Source organism: Vigna umbellata, chromosome 7 (genome assembly GCF_029865625.1).
Source record: "Vigna umbellata cultivar VRB3 chromosome 7, Vumbellata_1.0, whole genome shotgun sequence".
Classification (NCBI taxonomy): Eukaryota; Viridiplantae; Streptophyta; class Magnoliopsida; order Fabales; family Fabaceae; genus Vigna; species Vigna umbellata.
Genome location: NC_142171.1, coordinates 19,124,631 through 19,134,711, shown reverse-complemented (window position 1 = coordinate 19,134,711; position 10,081 = coordinate 19,124,631). Strand labels below are relative to the sequence as shown.

Genomic DNA, 10,081 nt, shown 5'->3' with positions numbered 1-10,081 from the left:
ATATATTATAAATCTCCACATTTTATATATCAATATTTTAATGAAATAAAATAAAATCAGTTTACTAGATTAAAAATATATGTCAAATCAATATTGATTTAGAATATCAAGATAAATAAGTAAAGAAACTCTGTACCAAGAAAAACTTTACTAGTTTTTAATTATTAGTGAGGAACATAAGTAGCTTTTGTTAACGAGAAACATAAGTGAAGCCTGTTGACAAATAACCTTTCTTTATTGAGAATTATACTTCTCCAGGAATTCAGAGTAATAATAAAAAGGAATCATAATAGTAATATAATAAATAATAGTTTAAAAAAATCTATAATTCGTTATTTTCTTTAATGATAAGTTGTAAAATACAATTTCGTGATTATTATAATCAATTCTTAGAAAATATTTTTCTGCCTTCTACGAAAAAACGCAAAAGTGAAACGCATTAACTTTAGAGTTCCACCACCACGCGCAGGACTCGGATCTATATTTCTTGACTGTTTGTCTTGCAAGAAGCTTCAACGAAAAAATCACAGAAAGAGACGGCAAAAATAAAACGCGTTAGCTTTAGAATTCTACCACCAGGCGCAGGACTGGATCTATATTTCTTGACTATTTGCTTTCTATATCTGCAGCAATTCCAATAGTACCCTTTTCTATCAACAATTTCTGCTTTCAGTAAGCAGGGACAATAATACGAAAATACTGTGTTTAATACTATTTGATGTTTGTCTTACTTCATTTTACCTCTCTTTCTTTTCTCCTTAAGGTCACGCCACTCACTTTCCTGCTCTAATAACAACTATCTCTCACTTTCCCACTAAAATCTACGATCCGGGCTTCATTCTTCAGTGAACAAAGTTTCGGACTTTGTGGGATTCGGCTTGTTCCACTGCTCTCAAGGGCAAGGTCGCAGTGTGTCCTGCCGTTGTCTGCGGCGCGGCGCCGCTGGTGGTCATACTGAAAAGAGTTCGAGGTATTGAGTGCGACTCCATTTGGTTTCCGATTTCCTTAATAAATTTGAGTCGCGTGTCTTGAACATTCTCCGGCGTATCCTCCGGTGTGCCAAAGAACTGGACCTTATCATCTCCGGCATGTCCGAGTGTATGACCGCGTCCGACGCCATCATCCATCACACCCCTTCTTCATCTCATGCAATTAACACATACGATGTATTTGTGAGCTTTCGTGGTGAAGACACGCGCAACAACTTCACTAGTTCTTTCTTTGGAGCTCTCCGTCGAGAAGGCATTGATGCCTTCAAAGATGACGAATATCTCAAAAAAGGTGAATCCATAGCACCCGAGCTGCTGCAAGCCATTCAAGGCTCTCGAGTTTTCGTTGTTGTCTTCTCAAAGAACTATGCTTTCTCCACTTGGTGCTTACGTGAACTGTCAGAGATACTTAACTGCGTTAATACTTCAACAAGACGTGTTTTACCTATATTTTACGATGTTGATCCTTCGGTGGTGCGCAAACAGAGTGGATGTTATGAGAAAGCATTTGCAGAACACAAAAATAGATTCAGAGAGGATAAGGTGAAGACGGAGGAAGCTCAAAGATGGAGAGAAGCTCTCACACAAGTGGCCAATCTCTCCGGTTGGGATATCCGAAATAAGTGAGTACTCTTCTCTCTCAATTCAATAATTAGTAACCTGGACATGATAGAAGTATCAATTGATTTGATGACAAATCTAGCTTTATTGATATTTGGAAGTGCTTCACAAAAATTAAACTGCGGTTGCCTATATATACGGTATTCTGCATCTTTTTAACTAGTTTTGCTCATAGGCTAATCACAATATCTTATAGCTTTCTACGACTTTCTTTATGCTAATTATGATTTGTCTTATGTCATTATCTAAAAACAGAGGTTCAGGAGGAAACCTGCACATTGAGTACAAATATATACTAGTTTAATAATAATAATAGTTTGACGGTTAAAATTTTTTACGTCATTATTTTATCCTAAAAATGTATATACTCTTTTCATGTTGTGTTGCGTGATGTTTTGCATTCATTTCATTTAAATTTTCAGGCCACAAGATGAACAGATTAAAGAAATTGTTCAAACCATAATAAATATTTTGGGACCAAATATTTTAAATCTTCCAAGGGATGAACTAGTTGGAATAGAGTCTCGAGTTCAAAACTTAAGAAATATTTTGCGTTTTGATCTCCTTAATGATGTTCGAGTTGTCGGAATAAGTGGAATGGGTGGCATAGGAAAGACAACTCTTGTTCGGGCTTTATATGAAAGAATTTGTCGTCAATATAATTATCGTTGTTTTATTGATGATGTAAGCCAAATATATCGAGATTCTAATTCGTTAGGCATACAAAAGCATTTAATTTCTCAGTGTCTGAATGAGAAAAATCTAGAGATTTGCAATGTTATTGAGGGAACATGTTTGGTGAGGTCCAGACTGAACAATGCAAGGGCACTTATAGTTCTTGACAACGTTGATCAAGTTCAACAACTGAGGATATTTAGTGGAAACAGAGTCAATTTGTTGCGAGAATGCTTAGGTGGAGGAAGCAGAATCATCATAGTTTCTAGGGATCAACAAATATTGAAGATCCATGGAGTGGATGATATTTATCAAGTTCAACCGTTGAATTGGGAAGATGCTATCCAACTATTTTATAGAAATGCTTTCATCAAAGGTAATTATATTTTGAGCGATTATGAAAAGTTGGCACCTAAGATACTATCACATGTTGAAGGCCATCCCTTGGCAATTGAAGTAATTGGATCATCTTTGGTTGGCCGAAGTTTGTCACAATGGAAAAGTGTATTGGCTGCGCTAAAAGAAAATAAAAGTAAAAATATTATGGATATTTTGCGCATAAGTTATATTCAACTGGATGAAAAAGACCAACAAACATTTTTGGATATTGCTTGCTTCTTCAATTCTTATTATGATGAAGATGCGAAGGAAATTCTAGATTTCCGTGGATTTCATCCTGAAGATAGCATAGAAGTGCTCAAAGATAAATCACTCATTACCGAAGATCCCTATGGATTCATACATATGCATAGCTTGCTAGTGGATTTGGGCAGGTGTATTGTTAGGGAAGAATCACCCAAAGAGCCTATAAAGTGGAGTAGGTTGTGGGCACTCAAAGATCTCCATGATGCTATGTCAGAGAACGAGGTAAAGTTAAATGTTTGATTATAAATTTTAGATTGCAATTATTTTAGAATTTAAATACTTCAAAACATACATCTAACAATGTGCGATGTTATAGGCAACTCGAAACCTTGAAGCAATAGTTTGTAATTCTAACTGGGAGTGGGATAATGCTGAAATCCCAGGTATGTAAACGTTGTATTGTGACAAGAAATTCCTCTGTTTTATTGAATGAGAAACTGGCTAATATATAGCCTCACCTAAGGTTAAAGAACTGAAAAGAAAAAACTGTCCACGCATGTAACCTGCAACTTCCTAATATTATCATAGACTATTCAACAATTACAAAACTGCTCCTAAATTTACGGAATCATGCAACTGATTTACAGATGAAACCATCAAGGCAGATGGTCTATCAAAAATTAAACACCTGAAATTGCTTTATGTTGGGGACGTGGAGTTTTCGGGAAGTCTCAGTCATCTTTCGAATGAACTAGGGTATCTTATTTGGAAGAGATATCCGTTTGAGTGTTTGCCTCAAAGTTTTCAGCCACACAAACTGGTTGAGTTAATCCTGAGTGGGGACAGTATTCAACGACTGTGGGAAGGCACAAAGGTAGTGTAAATTAATTTTTTTATTTGTACTTCTTTTAAAAATAAACAAAATAAATGACAAACTTTTTATTTTTAATTCCTTTATTCTTTGATTAATTTATGGAAAAAAAGAAATTAAAGAAAACCCAAGTGTCACTATTAATTTTGTTTTTTTTTTGCCAATCTCTGTAGCCGTTACCCAATTTGAAGCGTCTGGATCTCTCTTTTTGCAAAAGTTTAGTTGAGATGCCCGATGTAGCAGAGGCCCTAAATCTTGAAAGGATAAATCTTGAAGGATGCATACAGCTCGAAAAACTCAATCCATCGATTCAGAGTCTGAGAAAGCTTGTTCTTTTGAATTTGAGAAACTGCATAAAACTAGTAATCTTACCCAATACTATATTGGGCCTGAATTCTCTTAAATGTCTGGATGTCCGTGATTGTTCAATAGATAGTAAATGCTTACTAGATGAGGCAAGGAACGCAGAGCACTTGATCAGCTGTTTGTCGCCCTCCTCTCTTTTCCCTTGTTTGCGTGAACTCGATCTAAGCTTCTGTAACTTAGTTAAAATTCCTGAGGACATTGGAAAGTTACATTGCTTAGAAAGACTAAGTTTAGAGGGAAACAATTTTGTTGAATTGCCTAACCTCAAGGACCTTTTCAGACTGTATTTTTTAAACTTAGGGCATTGCAAGCGATTGAAATACTTGCCTGATCTCCCTTTACAAACTGTCCTGCCCTCAGAACCTTTCATACTGCCGAGATTACCATCTTCAAAATTTGATTCACTTGATTTTTGGAATGACGATGAGGTAAGTGATTATCAAAGTGCAGGATTAATCATTTTCAGCTGCCCAGGATTAGTTGAGATTGAACAGTGCATGAGAAAGAGTTTTTCATGGACAATACAAATTCTTAAGGTGTGGATGCTCTTTCCTTCCTCTTGCCTTTGAATTTTTGATTTATTTATTTTTGTCTAGAGAACAACTACTAACGAATAACTCTGCTAGTACCAGGCGACCTACTCCATGCCATTCTTTGGAAGTATTATGCCTGGAAGTCAAATACCGAGTTGGTTCAACAATGAGGGTGTGAAGGTGGAGAAAGATGTTCTAACCATTGGTCCATCTCCCGATCCGCACGACGATAATTTGCTTGGTGTTTTGTATTGTGTAATATTTCGTCTAGACAATGAAACCAAAGTGAAATATTCAAGAACAAAAAAATTTCGAAACAAACAAATTCCAACGGATTTTAGAAGAGATCTAGTCATTGACCAGTCAGATCACATGTTGATACACTATATTGAATGTTCTGTGCAGCCCGGATTTCGTATAAATGGTTTTCAGCTCCATGACGAATGGAGGTGGAATTTCGAAATGTTGGGTTATGAGAATGTTGGGTTATGAGAATGTTGTTCAGGCGGATGTGAAGAAATGTAAGTATCGCTGGGTAAATGAACAAGACCTAATTGACTTTGATTCAGATTTGACATCTCGGAAGCGCAAGTTTTCCTTATTTGAAGAAAACGGTTAGCATCAAAGTGAAGAATTGAAGCCTTTATTGAATGTGGAATGTGGAAGTATGATTTGCTACCATCTAACCAGGGAGAGGCACAATAGAAGCAGAAGCAGCACTGCATTCAAATTCCCCTTGAATAGGCACAATTCTTCTCTCTTCTCAAGATATAGTATTGTTTATTGTAAAATCTACTCGTTTAAAAATTAACAAGGTGAGACCATATTCTTATGGTCTCTCCTTACACGATACATTCGATTACTCTTTTTTTTTTTCATTTTGAATTCACATGAACTTCAGGGACTTAATCGTGACAGATTTTAAGTGTAACTCATGGGGTACTTTAATATTACTGTGTGAGACCCTTAATAATTAGCATAAATTAATTCTGTCATATCACCATTAATGCACACCACAATCCATGTTTATCTCATTTAAAACCCATTTCCAAATCTGATAAACCCCTCTGCTCTGCACTGAAACCGAACCACAATCATTTCTCTGCAACATTAAAAACGCACCAATCTTTGCATGCAAGCACACCACGTGTCACGAGAGAGACTTCCAAATCAGAGTTTGGTGTGCAGGTGGCAGCCTGGGACACGTTCGTCCAAACGAACGTTAGTTTAACAAAACCAGAAATTTCGAAAACTCTCTCTCACTTGCACGCACTCATCTTCAACCTCTGAACTCACCTCTTCATCTTCTCCAACTTCTCTCTAGAAATCCTGAAACTTCTCTCTACTGTAAATCTCACCTCTCTTCTCCGATCTCATTTCAGCACCATAGGAACGTTCCTGGAGACGCGGACGTTAGTTTGAACCGAACAGAACTAGATTCTAAGTTGGTAAGTCTTCTTCTCTAAGTGGTTCGTTCATTAGGGTTTCATACGAAACCATGTTCTCGGTTCATACATGGACTGTATCTGAGAAATCTCTGATGTTGGTGTTTAGATCAAGTGAAAGTATATAGTGAAACTGAGGGTAGAACGTATAAGAGACCAACTCAACAGTTGCATTAGAACGAACACTGCTATCCAGGTAAGGGAAGCTTATATGTTTAATTTATACTACGTGATTTTATGATCTGAGTTGCATGTATGAAAAGTATGATGTTTGAGTCTTTATGAACGTTTACTGATATGGGATATGATTTCTGGTCTGTTTTGCATGTTGATTTGGATACGTATGAAAGGTGTATGAATGTTACATAGTTGGAATGATTGAATTGATTGAATCTGTATGTTGATGTTTAATATGAAGTTACTGGAATGAAATTTTAAAGTTCATAAATTTGAGAATCCTATGAATTATATAGTATAAAGTTTAAATGTTGAAATCTGGAAAATTCTGTTAAGGTTGAAAAACCTGAAATTTATATCAGTCCCTATGATAAATGACGCTCGTCACTGTTCGGTCTTAGACCGTTCGGTTTTCATTGAAAATAACTTAGATTGGAATTCTTTCATTTGGAAAGAATTCTGCTCGAGAACGAGCGTCCCCATTTGGATGTCTGAGCGTTCGGTTTAGCTCAGCGGTATTTAAATATTTGAAACTTTATAAATATGTAACGTTCGTTCTTTAACCGAGCGTTCGTCCTTGATAGCGTTCGGCCTTATGTCGAACGTTCGTCTGTGATAGCGTTCGGCCTTTTGTCGAGCGTTAGTCCTTAATAGCGTTCGGCCTTATGTCGAACGTTCGTCTTTGATAGCGTTCGGCCTTATGTCGAGCGTTAGTTCTTAATAGCGTTCGGCCTTATGTCGAACGTTCGTCTTTGATAGCGTTCGGCCTTATGTCGAGCGTTAGTTCTTAATAGCGTTCGGCCTTATGTCGGGCGTCCGTCCTAAATATCGCTCGGTCTTATACCGAAGCGTTCGTCCTATTGAATAAACATTTGGATAAATTAGCGTTCGTTCCATTATTGATATATTCATCCTCTTACGTTCGTTAAATTTCTAGAATATTCATCTTCTTTACGTTCGTTAAATTTCTGGCATAGGTTTCTGTATGCAAACTTCTTCAAAGAAAATTTCTAAGTCTTATTGATTATCCTTCTTATATTAAATCTAGTTCAAGATCTCTATCCTGAAATTTTTCTAAGTATCCTTATACCTTCAATAAGAGTCGGTTCCTTTAACTTACCAATCAGATGGCCACGTCCGTTCATCCAATACCTTATTTGGACGTTCGTCCCAATTCTTCAAAGGACTGAACGTTCGTCCTTTTATACTAATAAAGTTAAAGATGAAATTTATGTTAAATCATATTGAATTACAGTGTGAACACTATATGGAGTGATTATATGATTATGGATATTGGACGAGCGTTCCAAGGAGGAACGTCTCAGATGTGATAAATATTAAATTTGGTAAAGTATGAACATGGACAAGTTAGGACTCGCGGTCCATCCTGATATTCCGTGATACTCATCTTCACGTAGAAGGGGGTAGTCATGTGTGGGAATGGCAGGAGGTCCTTAGTTCCTCACTTAGCAGGGGCGAAGGATTAACCTCAAGTGGCAGCTGATTAGGTATATCCCGGCTACTACACCACTTGGGTGCAAGGACGCTTGTAACTACATGGTTCATACAGTCCGGACGGTCTGTCTTTATATACTTAAATTCTATGTTAAATTATATGATAAGTTACATGTTGTATGTGTAAACTGAAACGTTCAACGTATGTGTGTTGTATGAATTAAATGATATAAGCTTACCCTTGCATTTCCATTGTGTTGTCTCCTATCTATGTACGTTCGTCTTGTCAAAATGCAATGATCATCCGTGTGGATGTGAGCAGATGGTGGTGCATCTCTTGAAGAAATGCTGGAAGAAGAAAATTTGGAAGATGCAAATCTGGTGGAAGTGGAAGTAAAGGCCGAGCCTTAGAACGCTCGTTAGAATAGTACTGTAAATGTTAGTGTAGCTTGTACGTTCGGCTAAGTATTTTTGTAAAGTCGTTCGTCCTATATATCTCTGTTTCTGTTTTGATGTACGTTATTTTATATCACAGAACGTTCGTTCTAGACCTCGTCTGTATGCGTTTTACGCGCGTTTATTTTGTGCTGATGCAGTTCGGTTATTTAGACCTGGATTTAATGTAAAGACTGTTTGCTGTTTACTGTTAATTGTAATTAATTCTAAATTATGGTAATTACTGTATTTTGGGATGTTACATACTGTCTCACAATAACTCGCATACGCAAAGTTAACATTAAATAAACCACTGCAAACTCTTCTAATGTCATATTTAAATCAGAGAAAACAATCGAGGATAAAAAAAAAGGCTTTGTTACTATTTATGGGGTCGGTAGACTTTTGTTTGCTTCTTTCGAGTTTTACACATACATTTCACATTTTGATCAAATTCTTGATTTTCATTTGATTTAAACCAAGATCTTTGGTTTACCACATCCAAATATGATTAACGCAGTTGTTTAAACACAAATAAAAAAATCAGTTTATTGTTAGTGTTTCAGTTTGATTTGCATTGTATAATACTGCTTTGAGTGTCGTAATTTGAATTACCAAAAACCAGTTTTATTGTTAGGGCTTCAATTTATTGTAATCGGTTAAAATGTTCATATCCAATAACAAAGGTTTTGAAATTCCATTGATCAATTAGATTTAATGAAAGTTTTCAACAAATAACAGGTGTAATTAAGTTCAATTCAACACCCCACTCCCTCTCCGTCTTGGCCTTAAACCTTTTAATCTTTCAAAACCATGGTCGAGAACAAACTTCTTTTTGTCATAGACCTCTTATGTTTAGTGATGTTATTATCAAATTGGAAAATAAGAATAAAAATCTTTATTGAATCTATTGACCAAGAAACTTTGGGAAGCTGTTGTTAACCATTTATTCTAAACCACATTGTTAATAACAAGCAAGTAGACAAGCTTTCGAGTCTCTAGAGAGAGAGGAAAAAAAGAAAGTTCATTATGATTGTGCTCCAAAGAACATCATTATGTCCGAGCTAAATATTGATGAGTTTTTCATACTATCTTTATATAGTTGTGCATAAAATATATATTAAAAATCACCACATATTATATATCAATAAAATATTTTTAATAAAATAATATCAAATTTATGAGATCTAAAAATATATATCAAATTATTATACTAGATCTAGATAAGTAAAGAAAGAGTCTGTCAACAAGCTTACTAGCTTTTATTAAAGAGCAACAAAGTAAAGCATGTTGATGTTTTTGTCTTACTTCATTTCTCCTCTCTTTCCCTACCCCATAAGGTCACTCCCTTTCCTGCACTGATAACAAAGATCTCTCTCATCCCCACTAAAATCTAATCTGGGCTTCATTCTTCTTCAGAGGACAAAGTTTCGAACTTTGCGGCATTCGGCTTGTTCCACTGCTGTCATGGGCAAGGTCTGGGAGTTGTTGCGGCGCTTGTGGTTTGCCACTGCAACTGTTTTCTTGAAAAATAAATTGATTTTGTATGTTTGGTAAAAGTCCAAGATTATAAAAGACGCAAATATAATTCTAAAAAATCCTATCTAAAAGGATTCTAGAATGATTTACAAAAATATCTAAGGATGTTTATCCATAAAATATTTCTAAATAAATTTAGAATTTTAGAAGTGTTTTAGAAATTCCTAAAGAATGAATAATAACCTTTAGATTAATGTTGTGGTGATAAGATCCTAACCATTGGTTGAGGAGGTGCCACTAGTATAAATAGGAGATGGTTGTATCATTTGTAAGCAAGCCAAAAAGTTTAGAAGCATTCAATACAATACAACAAGCCTTTCCTTCTCTCAAAATCTTCCAACCTCCCCAAATTTTTAAACACTTCCTTTAAGCCTCTAAAATTTCCTCCCA

At 35.8% G+C, this 10,081-nt stretch overlaps 1 protein-coding gene across 2 annotated transcripts; it reads left to right on the top strand.

Moving 5' to 3' along the window:
• The first annotated feature begins 516 nt into the window (after positions 1-516).
• Positions 517-5,571, top strand: LOC148195317 (disease resistance protein Roq1-like). 2 transcript variants are annotated; one of them, XM_088094681.1, is made up of 7 exons: positions 518-1,612; positions 2,033-3,152; positions 3,247-3,313; positions 3,518-3,744; positions 3,915-4,643; positions 4,740-5,055; positions 5,090-5,571. In XM_088094681.1, exons 1-7 carry the CDS (start codon positions 1,089-1,091, stop codon positions 5,257-5,259), a joined length of 3,153 nt encoding a protein of 1,050 aa, XP_087950807.1. In that variant the 5' UTR covers positions 518-1,088; the 3' UTR covers positions 5,260-5,571. The 2 variants fall into 2 exon arrangements, with proteins under 2 accessions (XP_087950806.1, XP_087950807.1); XM_088094680.1 differs by having other exon boundaries at positions 517-1,612; positions 4,734-5,571.
• The last annotated feature ends 4,510 nt before the right edge of the window (positions 5,572-10,081 follow it).